The sequence below is a fragment of the Lathamus discolor genome, chromosome 6, assembly GCF_037157495.1.
Source record: "Lathamus discolor isolate bLatDis1 chromosome 6, bLatDis1.hap1, whole genome shotgun sequence".
In the NCBI taxonomy this organism is placed as follows: Eukaryota; Metazoa; Chordata; class Aves; order Psittaciformes; family Psittacidae; genus Lathamus; species Lathamus discolor.
The window spans coordinates 25887267-25907821 of NC_088889.1; the positions used below are offsets into that span (position 1 = coordinate 25887267).

At 38.8% G+C, this 20555-nt stretch overlaps 1 protein-coding gene across 1 annotated transcript in view; it reads left to right on the top strand.

Annotated features, from left to right (window-relative positions):
* BEGAIN (brain enriched guanylate kinase associated) overlaps nucleotides 1–20555 on the top strand; it is a 157385-nt gene that overhangs the window by 22299 nt on the left and 114531 nt on the right. The window contains 1 exon segment of the mRNA XM_065684153.1: nucleotides 16024–16052. Within this exon segment, the coding sequence (XP_065540225.1) occupies nucleotides 16024–16052 (29 nt within the window).

A 20555-nucleotide genomic window follows, 5' to 3' on the forward strand; every position in this document is an offset into this window, starting at 1 on the left:
CATTAGCCTCGCAAAGTGCTGGAAGGCACATTTTCAAGGCAATAATACTTCTACAAATTTCATCAGTGCAACATGACATGTTTGCAGGTATAGGCTGTCATTATTTGATACCTCCCCATTCTTCTCCTCTCTATAGCCTTTTGTAAGGCTCTCCTTATGTTTCAGTCCTTTTTTCTAGTCTCATTGGCAACCACCTGGGATGTAAACAGAAGACTGACTGACCTTGGTCAGTAGCTTTACATACTGTCAGTGGCTCAGAAATTCTTTAGAGTCACAAAGGAGGACAGTCTGTATAATGTACCTACTGTACCACAAGATATCAAACAACTTCCCTGTTCTGCTAAATTATGATGCAGGTATTATGAAAGAAATAAACTGGTTAAATAGAGAAAAAAAACTTCTTTACATTAGTGAAATTGTCATCTTTTTTTCCTGGATAAGTGGTAGAATAAGAAATGAAAAATATTTAGGCCTGCTTAAGATCTTGGTTTTTCACTTATAATCTCACTTACTTATAAATAAAATGTTTTCCTTTTGGACCATTGCAGTAACCATCTGACAGGTTATATCTCCTGACAGCAACACCAGAGAACTCACAGAAATTTCCTTGACTTTGCAGTAACTTCAGTAAGATACAGAATATCAGAACTTCATACAAACACACAGACATCTGCAATATTCCTGAGGAGTTTCAAAAATCTAGACGGGATAGAAGTACCTGTTTATAATTTCTCCAAAAAGGCCAGATTCCTCAATTAGAGAGGGCTTCATTATCTGGAGGATCCTCCTCCTCTTTGCTGTAGCTTTACTTACTGATTACATGCATAGAAATTAGTGGCAGCTCTTTTTAATACGCTACAAATAGAACTGTTTTAAATCGAAAGAAAGTTCCCTTCCTTCTTGCACTCAGAACCTAGGCCGGACTGCTCTGGAGGAGACAAGCACAGCACTGCCTCTCATATGCTTCACTTTTGTCATCTTTTTTTGTTCATTCTGAAATAAACCAGTTGGGTAGTCTGACTACAAATGGTCGCTTGTCCTTTGCCTATAAAAGCAATAGGGGGAAGACTTTTTATTCTATAATGAATGTAATACAGACTAAACTAATAAGAAATGTTACCCTTTGTGTAATTATAACAACTGTCCTACAGACTTGTAGCAGCCTTATGTTCCTTATAGCACAGCTCCATATGGCAGGATCAATTTTTTGCTAATTTCAAGATTCCTGAGAACCTATTTCATAGCTTGCTCTTCTTTGAATTCTTTTGTCTCTTCATAAAGTCATGGTTGAGGGTGAAGAATCCTTTCTAAAAAACATTCGTAAATTCTCTTCCTTATTTTTCAGAAATCTGGAATTTCAGTCCCTTCCACCAAGTTCTGCCTGGCACTACAGTCCTTCCTGCTTCATTCATTAAAAATAGCCATGCAGCAGCATGAATATATATCCTTTGGGATTCTACAATAAATGCAGAGTCTTGCACCTCAGGCTGGCTTACATCTGTGCAGCCCTTTTGATGTCTCTTGGCACACAACTGTAGCTGTCCCTCGTAGTAGGCATTTGAATTGATTAACACGCTTGCTCCTTTTTATTTTCCTCCTGCACTCAGGGCTGAACCTTGAGAAATTTACACACTTTGGAGGGCTGAGGCACTCTCTGGATGCTGTGAGGACAACATAATTGATGAATCAAAACCTCCCATGTGAATGTGAGCTTCGAAATTTGCTTTCAAAGATTTGAATTCTCTATTTCTCAGCATATGTGTAACATTGTCAAAAAATAATCTCCTAATAAGATGCATGTAGATAACCAGGGGGAGAGAAGCAGTGCTTTAAAATACTGTCTGCTAAAATTCAGACAGTAAATCTTTAGTCCTGCAAGTTATTAAACACATAAATAATCACACGAAGTTCACTGGGACTACTAATGTTCAGTTATGTGTATAAGGATTTGCACAATTGGGATTTAGTAATGAGAATCTAATTAAACAAAACAAAAAATGGTTAGCAACTCAAACTGGGTTGGGTCACTGTTGGCACTGTGCTACAGTTGCAGATTAGTGCATTGTTATTCTGTACCGAGGATATAAAATTGAAATTCCTTATTTCATTAGGTGTGGGTCCCAGTGTTCTATTTTGCAATATCTAGTGGCATTAACATATTTTAGGAACTATCAAAGAGAAGATTCTTAGAGGATCTTTGGTTGCTAGGAGACTGGTACTTCGCCCTGCAAATCTTCCGCATGGCAAAGAGCAAACTAGCAATAATAAGGTTTTCCTGCCAGAGAGCACTCAAACAATTGAAGTTTACGGCTTATTGTTTAAAAAATGTGATTTAACCTTAAATTTGTAGAATAGGAAAATTTGAAATTTGTTGGATTTCTCCAAATAGGTATTTTATCTTGTATATATAAAATGTCACCCTTAAATCCTTTTTTAATCAGTAATGCCTTGGGTGTCTGATATCTAGAAACTTGATTTCAGTGTGCAGACAGGTTTCAGGCAGCATAGAAAGTGCTGAGCTCTTTTAAAACAGTTCAGAGAGAGAGCTTTGCCATCTGCAACCTGCCATTTCCATTTCTGTACATGCACAGCACCCCAAGCAGCCTCAAACCAGCACCTCTACCACCTGCGGCTCAATGCACCATTGGGGCCTCCTAGCTTACAACTACAGCAACAGCAAGTGAACTTGTCTCCCTGGCACCTGAACATCTCAGGCTATGCATACTCACTGACAGGGGTGCCATTGTAGTTTGTGCCACACTGACCACATTTCCTAATTTTGACTTCATTAAAGGATATATCCTGTATCTTCTAAATCAGAGTGGCTTTGTTACAGTGTTCAAGAGGCCACAGTAAGAATCTTGAAAATCACTGAGGACTATAATTTGGTGATCTTTAAAATTCTGTATTCTTCAGGACCCAGGAACTATGCTAAGCATAAGAGAGCACTATTTTCAGTGAAATTACACTGTGATCAGAACTGCATATGTATTTTTTGCTTTGCTGGATTGTTGCCTTTAGTACTGTTTAAATAGGTACACGTTACAAAGGTATTCACCTGTGAAGAAATGTTTATTTTCTCATTCGTGGCTTTTCAGTTGCTCAGTGTAACATCATAACATTAAGCCCCAGTCTGTAGCCCACGAGAGTCAGCCTTTTCATGGAATTTGAACCTGATACAGTAAATGCCTCAATTTGATAACACGCACCAGAATAAGATAATGTTCTGATCTGATCCTTTACTTTCCTCTTCTAATACCACAGCCAAACTCTTTGCTTCTTCATGTAGCAGTGAAAGTATAAGAAGAAAGTGTCCATGGGGACATAACAGGGAGGGAAGAGGAAAAAAGTGCAACATCTTAGCTGTGGTCAAAGTGTGGGGGACTGACATTCCTTTCAGCAAAAAATACAGCTTCCCCCAGAGTCTTCTAATAACCTTGTACTGATTCCTCAATGATTCAAACCTGATTTGTAATTATATTTAAGCACTTCATCATTTCAATCTAAAACCTGACAGTTCCATGCAATTCTATGTCCCGAATGTGGTATTTGTCCCCACTATGATAAGATTATATAGTAATAGTAACAACGAACATGGCTGAATCATTGACAAATTCAACCTTAGCTATCTTCTCTTGCTTTCCTTGACAACTAGACAATTGAATCCCAACAGGATGAAAATCTAAAAATAGCACCACGTGAAGAAAGACTGCGAGCAAAGCCACCAGATAATACAGGCTCAATGCTCCTGTGAAATGTGACACGTGCAAAAGCCAGATGTAATTTTAACAATACAGCTTCCTTTTTGACAAAGGAATCTCCAGAGTCTGATTTAATGTCTCTACAGTAAAGCCTAACAATTCCACGTTTTGTGTAGGAGTAAGAACAGACATCTTTAAACTCACAGAAAAGAAATCCTTAGAAGAATGCTAATGCACTACACAGTGAATATAAAAAGAAAAGACCTTTTATGACTCTGTAGCAATTAAGACACCATCCAAGACCAGTACAGAAGGTACCTAATACTTAAAGTTATTTCAATGGCACAATTGGACTCAGCGATGCTGACAGAGACCAGTAACATTCTGGCTTTGCAGAAACCTAAATAGGTGCAGCTTAGGAAATATTTTGCCTTATTTACTAGACAATATTGGAGTGAGAATCTGTCTGGCTCTTAAGCAGGAGTACAGAAAGCAGCAGGCAAAAGTAGCTTTTCTAACTTCCATATCCTGCATAAAAAGAGGCAAAAGACCTGGGATAGTAAGGTTCAAGTCTCTTCAACCTTTCAACATCACTGCCCAACCTCAGGAATCCTTTAAGGAGCTCAAGCTCTCTGTAAAAGAGATACCTCTCGAAGCCGTATCTTACATCACAGATTAATTTGATGGTAATTAATATTCACCATCCTGAGACTCTTAGTGAGTTATCCATATAAATAAATCTACATGTTACATAGATATATGAATATAATATGAATACATAATGGTCCCTCACCATAATTCATCCTCCAGGAAAAGAGCAGAAGAAACTATAACTGTGAAGGACTGGGGCATGCAACTTTTTAAGCCTGTTTTACAGATGCATTTTTGCTTTTATCCTAACATTACTGAGGGGTCAGACATAGAGAATATGTCTTGCACTTGGTGTCATGTTGTGAAAACAAAACCGGCATCAACTATCAGCACTTCTAGATCTCCTCCTTTCTTCCCCATACTTAGATTTTCCTGGTGTGTAAGCCAAAGTTCTGACTAGAAACAGTTCCTTTGATTTAAGTAATATCCTAATTCCCTTCTAGTCTGCTGTGGGTTTGGGGAGATTTTTATTTTTTTTTTAATCTCATCCAAAATATTATTAGGAAGATCATATTCCTTTGGTGAAGAGAGACTAGTTTGAAGGAGGAAGATCAAAGATCTTAATTTTATTCTCTGGCCTCATTCTTCTATTGCTTAAGTAAAATTCTCTTAAACAATTACAGGCACAAATCCAAATTATCTATCACAGGCCATGTTTTTTTATTCACTGGAATAACCATTGTTCCAGAAATAGATATAGACCCACTGGCATAACTTTGAAGCATCACACACGTTGATTGGAAATGGGCTAACAAAAATAAGGTGAATCAATAAACAGATATTGTTTTCCACCAGTGCTCTGTGACAGCAGAAGTAAAAGCTTTGAAGTCTAACTTTCTTTTCAAGAAAATATCTGTGACATTGCTTCTGTATGTTGCTACACCTTGTTTATTTTACTCTTCCCTGTCCACAGACAAGTTCATAAGTGCCCAAGGCGTGAACACAAATGTCTTGTTTTTAGGAGACTCAACCTCCCAGTGCATGGGTCGTAGAGAAGCAATTGGGCCTTAGGAATGGACTGATGTTGAAGGCAGTAAAGCATAGAGCAAATTCCATTTGTTGGAAGAAATGTTTATGCTTGTTTCTATTGTCCTTTCTTTGTGGGGGAGCAGGCATAGTCAGAAGAGTCAGAAAGGACTTTTAAATGTGTCTAGTCTGTCTTCCCACCCCAAGACTGTGAAGTTGGGTGTAAAGCCTTCTAAACTTTATGCAACATTACACAGGTATCATGGGCAATTTCTGTGACTAAAATAATCCCCCCAACATTTTCTATAAATCTTTTGGCTTTAGCTCGAGCATATTCTTTCCTATTCAATCCACACTGATCATAGAAAATGGTTTCTTTCCTTTCTCTTTACAGCCATCTTTTCCTTGTTTTAAAACAACTATCTTTACTTACTTGAGTCTTCCTTTTACTAGGAGGATTTTTCTAGCTATCTTAGCATTCTGGTTGCCTATCTTAGGGGTGATGCTGAAAACAGGGCATGTGGGCACAAATCTAGTGGCAACAATAGGGGCAATAAAAAGTGAAACGTTATTTAACAGAACAACAGGTGATTACTCTTATCACCTACATAGATGTAGATGTAGATATAGTTAGAACAGAAAATGCATGTTTTGTAGCAAACAGTTCTACGAGTGTAGGATGTAGGAATTTTGAAGTTCTGCTCCCCCTCTCATCTTTCTCCCACTTCCCTTTGCCAACTTTCATAAACAAAACATCTCCAGTATGTAGAGGCATATATAGAGATATAAAGATGCAAGCACAGAAATGCACAGGATCAGCTATGTTAGAACTCATACATCATCCTGGGTCATGATGACTCAAGCTTTGATCCCACTCAGTATATGGCCATCCTTAACGAGTCGGGGCAGCATACCAGTATAATGCGGATACTCCTGACTGTCTCTGATATCACTTTATATTACCTGTTGACAAACAGGAGCTTTTTAAAGGACATCTGATGTGGCTAAATACTTTCATGCAATGCATGTAACTACAGTTACCAATGTCTGTAATACAGACACCCACACAAGTATACTGTCAATGTGCTGTCATTATTGCAATGTATTAGTTTAAGAGGCACAAGTTCGGTTAGTCAATTAGATTGCATTTTCCTCTGGCTCCTCAGTCTCTGCTCACATATAATATTTACAGTTATACTATAGCTGGTGGGGTCACACTGAAGTCAAGCTAGATGGAAGTGAAGTGTACAGAGGGTTAGTTGGAAAAGCAGTGTGGTTTCACCTCACTATTTTGATGTTTTGTAATTCTATGTCATCATATGACGCTGAACAACCGTAAAGAAAACACAGTTAATCAAGCCACTCTCACATAAGTGCTTCTGTGTCTCTGCATCATAAAGGAAGCAGAAATATTGCATGCATCTATTTCAGCTGGACAGGTTGTCCAGGAGGATCTTTCCTCTTCCTACGAGAAGTTTGCACAGCTCTTAGCACTATGGATCTTTATCTTTGCTGTCAGCTACAAGGACTATTTTAATACAAATGCATGCTTTAAACACACTAATTGCATGCAAATTGTCTGATTGAGAAAAAGCATACTGAACAATGAAAGTGCAGTCTGAACTGTCATTTTAAGGCAGAAACCCTCCTGCTTGCAATTGTCTTTGCTCAGGATTCACCGGATGGTTTGCCAAGCGATGTGGAGAAGACGTGTTTTCTTTTGGGACTGTTTTTTTTTTAAGAGGGACTATGGCATCTCATGCTAGCTGAGAGTACTGTGTGTGATAGTGACAGAAATCAGCTTGACTCTCTGGAACAGCCAGTTAAGAGCAGACCCTCTAGTGGTATAAATCAGCAAGGCTTGACTTCACTGGAGATCTGCTAATTTACACCTGTTGGGAATTTGGCTCTGAGACTTCAGAGAGTGAAAATGAAACTAAGGAAGCAAAATAAAGATCCTAAAATATTAGGAAATAAAACAGTTTGAGAATGGTGTTTTCCGAAGCTTGCAAAAGAGAAGCCTGTAGGTTACAGTTTCAATTTAATTTGTGGTTGCTTGATACATGTTCAATCATGTAGTATGTGTGCAGAGAACTGAAAGCCCTGTCATGAGAAAAACACCTAAGATTTCTTTTTTCTTATTTCTGTCGTGGTTACTCAGCAGTCTCTTTCAGCCAAAATTTCCATGAGGTAGGGCTTTATTAAGGATTTTTAAGAGACTAGTGCTAAAAGATCTTCAACCATATGAAAAGAAAAGGAAAAACAAAAGAAGACCTAGTGTATGCTGAAGTTCAGCATAACAGAAGTTCAGGGTAACTTAGATATGGTCCAATTATTAAAGGGATATTTTGCCTCATCTTTCAGTACATCTAGTGAACATGGGAATAATTGTAGGATATCCAATCAAGAATGAGCAAGGTTTAGCAGAAACTACCATAATCATGGCAGTCAGGTGAAGTTCCTGATGACTGGAAAAAGGGAAATATAACCCTGTTTTCAAGAAGAGGAAAATGGATGACCCAGGGAACTACACAGCAGTCAGTCTCACCTCTGTGTCTGGCAAAATATTGGAACATATGCTAAGGCACATGAAAAACAACAAGGTGCTTGGTGACAGCCAGCATGGCTTCACTAAGGGGAAATCCTGCCTCACCAATTTGGTGGCCTTCTATGATGGAGCTACGGAACTGATGGACAGGGGTAGAGCAGCTGATGTCATCTACCTGGACTTGTGCAAAGTGTTCGACACTGTCCCACACGACATCCTTCTCTCTAAATTGGAGAGGCATCAATTTGATGGATGGACTACTCGGTGGATAAAGAACTGGCTGGATGGCTGCACGCAAAGAGTTGTGGTCAATGGCTCAATGTCCGGCTGGAGACATATAACAAGTGGTGTCCCTCATGGATTGGTGATGGGACCGGTCTTGTTCAGCATCATTGTTGATGACAGGGACAGTGGGATACAGCTAGCCCTCAGCAAGTTTGCCGATGACACCAAGCTGTGTGGTTCGGTTGATATGCTGGAGGGAAGGAATGCCATCCAGAGGGACCTCGACACACTTGTGAAGTGGGCTGATGCCAACCTTATGAAGTTCAACTATGCCAAGTACAAGGTCCTACACCTGGGTCGGAGCAATCCCAGGCACAGCTACAGATTGGGCAAAGAAAAGATTCAGAGCAGCCCTGCAGAGAAGGACTTGGGTGTGTTGGTTGATGAGAAAATGAACATGAGCCGGCTTCAGTGTGCGCTCGCAGCCCAGAAAGCCAACCGTATCCTGGGCTGCATCAAAAGGAGCGTGATCAGCAGGTTGAAGGAGGTGATCCTGCTCCTCTACTCTGCTCCTGTGAGACCTCATTTGGAGTATTGTGTGCAGTTCTGGTGTCCTCAACATAAAAAGGACATGGAACTGTTGGAACAAGCCCAGAGGAGGGCCACGAGGATGATCAGGGGACTGGAGCACCTCCTGTATGAAGACAGGCTGAGAAAGTTGGGGCTGTTCAGCCTGGAGAGGAGAAGGCTGCATGGAGACCTCATAGCAGCCTTCCAGTATCTGAAGGGGGCCTACAAGGATGCTGGAGAAGGACTCTTTATTAGGGACTGTAGTGATAGGAGAAGGGGTAACAGGTTAAAACTTAAACAGGGGAAGTTTAGATTGGATATAAGGAGGAAGTTATTTCCTGTAAGGGTGGTGAGGCACTGGAATGGGTTGCCCAGGGAAGTTGTGAATGCTCCATCCCTGGTGGTGTTCAAGGCCAGGTTAGACAGAGCCTTGGGTGACATGGTATAGTGTAAGGTGTCCCTGCAAATGGCAGGGGGTTTGGAGCTAGTTGATTTTAAGGTCCTTTCCAATCCTAACTATTCTGTGATTCTATGAGTCTATAATTAAGGAAGTTTCAGACTGAGTCTATTCAGCCTGGTGGTATCAGGAATCTTATGATAATCCCCAAAATCCTGATCAACTGAAACATGAAGTAGCAAGCGGTCAAGCAAAGCTTTTCACTGTGTGCATTGGTTCAAAAATTATATTCTAACTGGTATGAAGAAAATATATCATGAAGTGGATTGAAGCTGAGCAATCAAGGATACACAGAAGTGGCATATAACCCAACAGTTATAGCAAAAATAACTTTCTGCTAAGAGAACCGATTTCATACTTAAGAAACATGTCTTGATTTATCTAGATTTGCATGAAGCAGTTCCTAAAGTGCTCAGCTGAGAATTAGTCTAAAGCTGATATAGTGAAGAGTATATTCAAGATTATTAACCAGAATGAAAACTGTGTTTTAAAAAAAGTAGCATATTAAAAAGGAATTCTGCCAGTTTAAAAAGAGGTTCTGGAACTTTGGAAGAAGATTTTTGATACATCTTGTTACAAATACTTGTTAGTGATGTTGCGTCAATAAACAGTTTTGCCTAAATGATAAAGGCATTTGGAGGTATTGACAATGATTAGGAAGCTCATACAAGAACTGCTTTATTTATAAGCAGAATAATAGAAACAGGATGAAATTTAATGCAAAGACATCCATATAAAGATCTCATGTTGTGCAGCTCATAATTTGGAGGCAGCAGAGAAACAGAGATCTAGGTGTATTGTTAGACTGTAAAACAGCTATGAGCCTCCAATGTGACAGAACCATAGGAAATCTGAGACAAGCCTAAGATGCACTGCAGATATATTTTCTTTAGAATCACTGAAGCGTTCATAGCATTATGCAAGGTACTGCCAAGGAGTACATGATATACAGCTCTGACTACCAACTTTCAAATCAGATTTGAGTAAATTTGGAATAGATCCAGAGAAGGGATATGAAATAATTGAGGGAAAGGAGTGTAATCTTCTAAGGGCAGTTAAAGAATCATGTCTTGTTTTTCCTCTTAAATGGGGCATCTCTTCATAAATGCATATGGGAATTTAAAAAACAGGGCGCAAGTAATAAGCTTTAAACATAAAGTTCACATAAGATCAAACAGACATAAACTGATCATACAAAATCTAATATGGTTAAAATTACCCTCTGATTTTGATCAGTTTAGTAGTGTTTGGGGACACACAAGGGAAAAAAACTCCAACTCTTTCAAGACTGAACCCTGCACCCTTATGGACGTCTCCTAACAGACTAGTGGTGGTCTGGGGATGCACATTCAGGTGTGGTGGGCAAATTTCAGATGCTCAACTTAGTCATCTGCTCTAAGAAATAAAAAGACAATTTATTTATTTCTGTACTGAGTTGAGTCCATTTATGCCATATTTTTCTTGTATGCAGTCAGTCACAAACATCTGATCTTCTATTTATCACCTAATTTCGCTGTGGAGGATTTTTTCTTCCACCTTAAAAAGCATCAGATATTGGTCCCAGACATGGAGGCAATGTTGGGTGCTGGGAAGGTGCAATGTTACTTTTGGTGGTGTTGAGAGATTTGTTATTCCATGCTCGTTGTTACTTATGTCTAAACTGGATGACAGATCGCTTTCCTCAGGTCAGACATGCAAAAACCACACAGCTTAATGAAACTCCAATTCTTTATGTGATTTTCCGCTTTTCAAGGGAAATTGCCCAGTGATCCCAACAAATTCCTTATTATTGTAGGGATATAGGATATTAGTTTTAACCAATTCTGCCTTCTTCCTTAAGTGTCAACCTTTTATGCATTAGCTGTCTTCAGATAGTCTGAGAATAGTGCAGATGTTTCATGGACCATGATGTGGAAGTATGATTAGAGGAGATGCTTTCTGAACAAAATATCTTTTACAGGTACAAATGTGGAGAACTGGACTCAATTTTGCTTGTATCTCTATGACAATTTAAGGGAAGAGTTTTACAGAGTCTTCTTTCAAAAATGTCAATTAGATACATTCAGTACATGAAGACAAATCAAATGCAGCTGGACAGTTCCTCCAGTTCTATTGAAGTTTCTATAGATTAAATTTTAGTCTTTCTTCAGGCATCACTTGAGTGGTACTGTAAAGCCTAAATAAAAAATGTCTAAAAATTGATTGAGTCTAATTAAAGATTGATTCTATCAAACTACATAGTCTGTAAATTTTATTAAATCAGATATTTTATTCTTGAATCCTATAGTAAAAAAAGGAAAATGGACACGGTGGTTCCTATCAAAACACTTTCGTAGAACTGCAGTCACAAAAGAAATGTTGAAGTGAAATAGTTGTGACTGAAAATATGTGGTAGTTAACAAACATGCCAGAAGTCCAGAGCACTTTAGCTGTGAATGAACTTGCATTTACAGCTTTCCTCACCACAGAAATAAAAGCAACTCCCACAACACTAAACAACAGTAACTTTCTTCTACACTTTTTTTTCTCGTACATTTGGTAGTAGCAACTAGCTAACATACCATTTCAATTCCACTGAACATAGTGGCAAGACAGATGAGCACTGAGCCAGGCTCCCTCTAAAATGAAAAGTCTATTACCAAGAAAACAAAAATAATAAGAAAGAAAAAAAAAATCTTCCAGGATATTCCTTCTTTTTCATACATACATTTGGAAGATGCAGAAGGATGAAAATTGACCTCAGTATGTTAGGGAGAAGAAAATTTCATTAGACATCTAAAAGATCTACAATCTCATGATTGCTTGTTCTTCAGAAAGTAATAAAATAATAAGGTTATAAAACATAAACACAGTATTTTACCAGTGCTGTCACCATGTGAATTGAATAAAATGATATATAGACCATCAACATGACTATTTTATTTAAATGGTATTGATTCAATAGCCAACATTATAGACACCAATAATATGACAAAAGATTAAAGAACTGGATCACCATATGAACTCTCATGTATGACTATTTTGCCATTGTCTTGAGGTTGTTTGATTCATTAATCAAACAGGGAAAGATAAAAAAAATTAGGGGTTCGCAGTATTTTTCATTTGCTCTGCTGACTTAAGAAGAACTCAAGGTTGCCATGCTGTCTGAAAAAGAGTAATCATATTCTAAAGGAAAACAAGCCACAGTAAAATGCCTTGGGGTTTCCATTAACAGCATCCCTGCTTTCCTTCAAGCCAATGAATGACTTTCTTTTCAAAGAATATCAACCTGTGTCCTGGGTTCAGCTTAAACCATGACAACCTGCAATCTAGAATGGCTGAGAGAAGGAAGGGGGTCGAAATAAAAAAAAAAGGACAACTGATCTGCGTTTTGAATACCTGCTCCAAAATGGACTTTTAAATGCTCAGGGCTTCCAGAAAAAGTCTTGACAGTTGTTCTGTGTTTTCTACTTCTTTTCTTCAAATGCTTGGAAACAAGTCAAGTTTCTACCAGTACTCTTAGACATTGCCTGAAAGTTCTTCTAAGCAAAGTTGCCACACCAAGTACTTATGTAAAAAGGAAAATCTTCAGACTAGTCTTAGTATTTTAAGGGGGAGACTGTATATGGAAATGTGGGATATTGAATTACTGAGGCTAAAGGTTTTTTTAAAGCAAAAATTATTATTTTTAGGCTGATTAAATAAATTCTTAAGTCACAATGCATTGATATTGCTTTAAAACCAGGTATTTAAATACCATCTTATATTTCTGTAATTAAAAGTAATTACTGATGCTGATCTTAATTAAAAGTAATTTATTAAAAAAAATCTCGCCGCTTCAATTGCATTCCTCCATTCAGGCATCAAGAAGCACTTGAATCAACCCACTAGCAAGCAGCAACTTATGAATGAATGACATACTGTAAATGACACTCTTATACCAACCTTTACTTCAGTCTTTCTACTTCAAATAGGTCCCACAAGACTTTCAAGACAAGGTTGTACTAAAAGTGGTCAATTCAGAGCTGTTTAGAATGTATTTTAAAATCAATTCAGTAGGATATTATGAAGATATGAAGATAGGAACCTTCATAGAGAGCAGTGGAAGAATGATGTAACTCTGAACTTCTACATCAATGGTAGGGGCCTGGCTCAGAATTAGCAATTTTGCCTTAGTGAAAATATCACCTTACTGGAACAGAGCTGTTTCAGAAACCCACACTTTTAAAATAATTTTGAATTGTTAAGGTTTTTGAGGAAAACAGAAATGGAGAAAAGTAAAAAAGGAAGAAGAGGAAGAAGAAAAACAAGAAGAAAAAAGAAAGAGGAAAAATAAATGGATTAAAAAAAGGATATTCCTAAAGAACACAATTATCTGAAAAAAATAAACTGCTCTGGATGACAGCTAAATTTCTACAGCTAAATATCTTTGTTTTCACGATCTCAAGTTCCTATATGCTCATTAGACTCTCTAGACTGAAAGCTAGGACATTCCCCAAGGAATACAGATTCTATTCTTTCTGTGTGCTCCTATATATTTACTAGAAGTGGATTCCCATCAAAAGAAGTAACGGAGCACTGCAGCTCAGAAAGGGCTCTGACCTCGGTCAGAGCATCCTCTTCTCTTCAAGGGGGACTGAGCTGAACCCATTGCTCCCACATCAGAGAGGAGCTCTCTTTTTGCTGCACAGGCTGTGAAGGATAGACAGAGGAGAACATTGCTAATGGTGCAAAGGAGAATTGCCCATATTACACAAAACAAGCAGCTTTTACTGTGACGAGGTAAAAAAAAAAAAAAAAAAAATTCTCTGCTGTTACAGGATAAAAAAAAAGGGTGTTGGGGGAATAGTTCATATGGAAGTAATTGCAGATTGCTTTAGTTTTCTGGTTTGTTTTGGTGTGAGGCATTTGCTGAGCCTTTTTTCCCCACTAATTTCCTGTCGGGATTGGCAGCCAATGACTCACCTGCATTCACAGATGAGTACAGCCAGAAAGCCAGCCTACAGCTCCTCTTCTCCATCCTGTGCTTTAATCACACAAAACAACCCCCACCCCAACCCCATGAGTACAGCAATTTTCAAAGCACTAGGCAAAAGGAAGGACAAGTAGCTTTCCCTTACGTCTGTAGATATTGCCATAATAGAAGGACTGAAATCAGATATTCTAATTACTGTCTTCATGGGTGACTCCCACAGCTTAAAGCAGAGCAATAGCCTCTGGAGAAAACTATGTCCAGTCTCCCCAGAATGACAGGAATATGATGATTAGGGCAGTTTTTGAGAGTCCACCTCTGGAAAGCCAAACTGGCAAGTCCATGAGACTACTAGTAGTTTCCCACCCCAAGGGAGAAAGCCCCTGTGGTTCATTTTCTGGTCAGCAATGTTTAATCTATTTCCTTCATACTGCGGAATGCGCATGGATAGCTATAAATCAGAGAAAGCAACTATGTGTCCCTAGGTTAGATTTTTAATCTCGAAATCTTTAATCTATCATGGACAGCCTTGTGCTTCCAGCAGACATGTAGGGACTATGTAAACTTGTATAACATCTCCTACCAGGAAGTTGAGGAGGGCTTTTCCTGCACCTGGCCTCTAGTGTATCAAGTTATGGTGAATGCCTAAAATCCTTAATGTATATCATTAGAAATTATCCTGAAAAAAACCCCATCCAACAGGCAAATCAAAAGTAAATGAGAAGACAGGAAAATGAGTGACCCAATGAAGAACTAACAATTTGTCACTTGGGATGATTTATTAGGCAGTTTGACAATTTTCCTGCTGTTTAACTGATTAAATTTCATTTCCCTATTTTTAATCTTATTTTATTTTTATGCTCAAACATGATTGTTAGCCATTAATCTGTAAGGTTTAAAGTGTTTGTGATTAATGGCAATACCTTCAGTATAAATAAGAGATTCTGTGATGCTGGGATTTATCTGGCTCTAGAGATTGCAGGACCCCTCCGAGTGCTCATTCCTTAGTTACAATAAAGTAGGGCCATGAGGACTTAAGGGATTCTGTGCCAGTGATATGATAAAATTAAATGGATGCAGATGTTAAGGATCTGCACAAAATAACGATGAAAAAGAAAACAAAGGGTTAACAAGACTATGTTTTTGACATAAGTAATGGCAGAGAGATTAATTAGTCTCTACGCTATAGGTAAATAGGGATTTAGAGTATCTCTTCAGTAAAAAGAAGTCAGGCAGGTTAATGAAATGACCGGCTGTGTAAGGATTCAATGTTATAGGAGCTCTGAGCTGCTGCCAGCGGATTAACGGGAGCCTGTCTGCAGCAGGGCAGAGGAGCCCAAGGAGTTACGAGTTGCAAGCTACAGCGTGGAGAAGGAGTACTGAAAGGGTTAACGAAAAGCCTCTCTGTATTGAGATGCTAATTGTCAAGATGGTGTATTACTTGAGGAAACTAATTTGATTACTCAAACTCCCAATAAGGAGGCAAGATTGTGCCCCTTCCATCTGCCAGGCTCCGCGAGAAATAATGAATTGAACTCGGGATTCACGTGTGATGAAGTCACTGTCGTTTTCCAGCCAGCAGAGCATTGCTGCCATGCCCACCGTGCAGAGGGTAGCACAGCATTTCAACTTTTCCTCGGAAACCCAGGAGGCACAGTAACCTGTTACTTGCTGCTGCTTGCTTGCTTTTTTCCCTCCCCATTTTCTGCCTCAGCGCTACAACTGAGTCATTCTGTTGCCCATGGCTCGTGGGTATACAGTGCTCCTGCAGCTCGCTGCATTATTCCCCACTTCAACTGTCAATGTTATTTTCAGCTAATGCAGATGTGGGGCTCGCTTATCTTCATTTTATAGACACTTGTCGAAAACCATTTGGAAAGCCTTAACTATGCATAAATCTGCAGAGTGAATGTTTTCTTTCATTCACTTGCTCCTATTATTTGATTTCTTGTAGGCCTCTGCGGCAGAGATGGAGAAAATAAGGTAAGTGAGACAGTTTATTTACATCTCATTAGAGAGAAGAAATGTTCTGTTGCACAATGGATGATACTTGGAAAATATTTTGCTTAATACAATGTGTAAAATGCTCGACTGCATGATGATGCAAGAGAAGCTGTGTTTTAGAGACAAAAGAAAAGGAATGTGGTTATTCTAGTAAATCTTTTTTGCAGGGGTGTTGATTCAGAAAGGATGTTTTACACACAAACACTTTTTACTGCCAGATGCAGAGGATATGTGATTATATAAATGTTGTAGTCACTTGTCCATTTACTGCAAGAGCCTGCCATTCCATTTAATGAGGAAAGTGGATCAATAATTCATGAAAAAGCTGAAGAAAATATAGGCTTGACTTCAAAGCATCAAATTACTGTGGTTTGTTTCAATATAATGCTGTAACATTGGTGTTCAATTTTTGGTTTATATTGTATACCAGCCAGATAAATTTTGTCTCCTCTGTGTTTAAAACGTTGTCATACTGTACTAGTTTCTCAGTACATCTCTCTGCTTTAAGCAAATAGAGATGGGTTTTATAAACATAAGTTTTCCATCTCGTGTCTGAGTGCAAGTCTGCTTTGGGGGATACTGCTTTTGTGTATGTTGTTAAGACAGAAAAAGAAAGAAGAAAGCATTCTAGCTCTTTTTAAAAAATAAATTAAAAAATCCTGTCTATTAATAAGATCTCCAGGTATTATCAAGGTGATAAGTAAAAGCTGAACTTTTTATTACCCTTTAAATACTTTATGGATCCTATTTTAATAACCCAAAACACTGGCCATGCTTTTATTTGATTTTATTGGACAAGCCCGAATTCCTTCTCTGAACGTGGTGACTCAGTTTTGTTAGTGACAACTGTTGTCCAAGCACAACTTTTTAGATTCCTTGACTTTGGAATGGCTATCCTGAGTTATTAGAAGTGCAGAAAAGTTCTAAAATTCTGTAAATAACTGGGGAAGAAGTGACAAATTGAAAGAACGGAGATGGGACCAAGTGTTTAATGAATTCTGAGGTGGAAATAGAATCTTATTTTTTCTTTGAGAAGAGGTTAAGTCTCTTACAATGGACTTGAAGATGCACATCAAAGTTTCTAATAGAATTTACTCATAAAGTGCTTCAGTTGTAAATTTTTTGTACTGTCTCATGATGATGAAAGGATTATAACTTATGAGCTGAAAAAAAAAAAGCCGAACCCCTGTGCAGTGTATTATGGTTTTGTATTTATATAAGCAATATAACGTTAAAGCTGTGAGTTTTTCCTGAGTAATGACTGAGAAAGCACCTGGTATGTGGTCCTGTGTTTATTAAAAACTCCAAACAAGATCACCTAGGGTATTTGCCTACTCACGTCATGAATTACTCTCTTAGAAGATGCAACCAGATACATATTTACATGTTTGCTTGATAAAGATGTGAGCATAAACAGAACGCAATACAATACTTGTAGTATTTTCCTGAGCATGCCTTGGCCTCTGCTTTTAGTAGACAAGCTCTTTCCACATTTGCAATAACAGGCTGTAAATCCCAGGAGAATGAGCTCAGGAATGTACCGAAAACCAAATAATTTGCTATGACAAGAGTAAACAACCATAAAGTTTTATTGTCCTAGCACCCTGGTTTTGCAGGTGTGAGGCACGCATCTGCCCTCGCCTCAGTACTCTTCGAGCACTATTGATATCATAGAATCATAGAATCATAAAATCATAGAACAACTTTGGTTGGAAGGGACCTTAAAAGATCATCTAGTTCCAATCCCTCCTGCCATGGGCAGGGACATCTTCCACTAGATCAGGTTGCTCGAAGCCCCATAAAACCTGGCCGTGAACAATTCCTGGAATGGAGCCCCCACGACTTCTCTGGGCAACCTGTGCCAGTGTCTCACCATCCTCATAGTGAAGATTTTTTTCTTAATATCTACCCTAAATCTAATCTAATCTATCTAAAGCCCACACTGTCCTACTAAAGGAAGTAGGAGTTTAATTATTAACTCCAACAAGCAAAGGATCAGGTTGTGTCAGGAGTTTGTCAATGAAGTTTTCAGTTTACAATTCTTATGTGTAAAAGTTGCTTCTGACAGACATTTGCCCCCATCACCCAAGACAGTGCAGTGGCTCCCTGCACTCCTAAGCAGAGAAGTGAGCTGGGTTAGGAGTGGTTCAGCAGGACTGATGACAAAACCCTAGATGCTCCATCCCAGACTTTTCCAGGCTCCCTGTCTATAGTCATCACTATGGATGCAAATTGACAGAAACAGTAATCAAAAATGGAATTATTATTTTAAATACCTGGTGAATCCGCAAGACCTGAGAGAATCAGATTTTTCCTGAACGTGTTCAAGTCTGGCACCAGGTCAAAAAGAAATTACCTTGTCTTTTAAGTACATTGGCTTTGAAGAGGCCATGAAGGGAATTAGCCTGAACCTCAGGGAAGGAAGAAAAAAACCAAAGAGGGAATAGGGCAGGTCAGGAAAAAAAGTTACTTTTTTTTTGTTACAGGTAGAAACTAGTGTAATACCACAGGAAAAACCATTCCCACATAATACTTAGATTTGTTCTGCCCTATCCACTGGGACCAGTTCCTTTCCCACTCTTTTTTGCGACCAGCTGAGAATGTGCCATCACATATCAGTTGGGATGGTATTGGCCCAAGGTGAAGCCTCATCAGCTGTGGAACTGGGCTGCACAGAGGGTATGAGACTCCTGCAAAAAAAGGGAGGAGAAGTGGGTCTGGAATTAGCAAAAGGGAAACAAACTAAAGCTTTGTTAAAGAAACAGGAGAAGAGGACCAAGGTGGATAACCACAGGACAACCTACGCAGCCAGGCTGAAAACCCTCAGGGTTAGAAAAATCCAGGTTTGCATTCCACAATGCACTCCAAGATAAGAAAGTCTTTTCAATACAAAAAAACAGGTGCAGAGATTTACAATTTTCAGAGGAACTGCTCCACACTAACAGTCCTTGGGGGCTCCTAGGAGGAAACACTTCAAGAAGGCAGCTCTGGAAGCCTTTGGGTGAAATTTGCACTTTCTCCAGCCCAGTGCATCTGAGGCACTCCCAGGGACTGAAGTGGTCATGCTCATTCAGAGGGTGAAATGTAGGACCCTGAAAAATTGATCCACTGATCATTGATCCACATGACCCATGCTTTATTCAGCCCCAAATTCACTGAGCCAGGGCAGCGCAGGAAATAGTACAGTGAACTAATACACCTCTTACTCTTACATTCCTTCATTCAGAATCTAGCTGGAAAGATGCAATTCTTCTCACATAACAAATAATTCTCCTTGCAGACCAAGGAGCTGCTGTGATCTGCATTGTCACATCCTGTCCTTTTCAGCAGGAGTTTTCCACGACAGTGTTACAGGTGGAAAGAATAGTCGGAAGCAGAGGTAGGAGGTTATCAGTATTTAGCTTGGCACAGAGACGACTTCCTTTAGAAGTGGAAACATGCTATTTTGTGCTAAAACTCCAACTAGACGAATCAGTTACTGCAATGAACTCTTCACACTGTGAACAATTCTTAGTAGTACATAGTGTTTATAACATCTCAAGGTACCAATATATTAGGCAGGAAGTAAGGCTAACTACTAATCACAAACCTCTTGAGGACCTGCACTTATGTAGGTTGACTGTGTATGGTTATACAGTTGCTTTAAACATTAATTACTTCTGACTACAAGCTTTTAAACACAGTTTTTTAGATCTGGTTCTTTTTTGTGTCTATAAACAAGGGTTGAAAACGTTACTTAATTTAATTTTAAATATACCTGTGCTATCTTATTTTGAACTCTTTCGTGTATGTGTTCAAGAGAGGCACGTCTTCCAAGGCCTTGCAGATCTGTACTGTGGAAGCTGCTCCTTTAAGTCAGATCGAATCCATATCATGGCTAGATGTGCAAATGACAGACCAGTTCCACCACACCTCCTGTACAAGCTCCTGATAGCTTTTTGTTTGCTTCCTTTTAATCCTACTTGAAATACAGGCTATAACATTTAATCTTTCAAGTAAAAATTACCTCAGGTTTGGCATAAGGCACCTCCAGATATATTTTTTTTTACACAAATATTCACCAAATTCTCAGTGTTTCCTACACTTAAGTGTAGCTCACTCCATGGGAAATGCCATTTAAGGTGACAGATATTGTTCAATAGAAGCTTTTTCTTTCCTTAAATATGTTCCTAAAAATTTCAGTGACAATTCAGAAACCCCATAAATCAGTATTTTAGTTCTAAGCTTTCAAGACACACAATAGGCTGAACTGTGTATCCAAGCACAGAAAACAGGACATTTCATCACCAGCATCAGCTGCCAGGCTCACATAACTAGTGTTTGTAAGGAAGCTGACTTTCTACTTTTCAATGTAACCATGACATTCCGCAACTGAGGATTACTTTATTTTGGTAGTGTCAATAGTGGCACTTTACCAATCACCCAGGGATCTCTGATAAAATTATCCGTGTCTCAAGGAACCTGTGAGGCAACATCTTCATT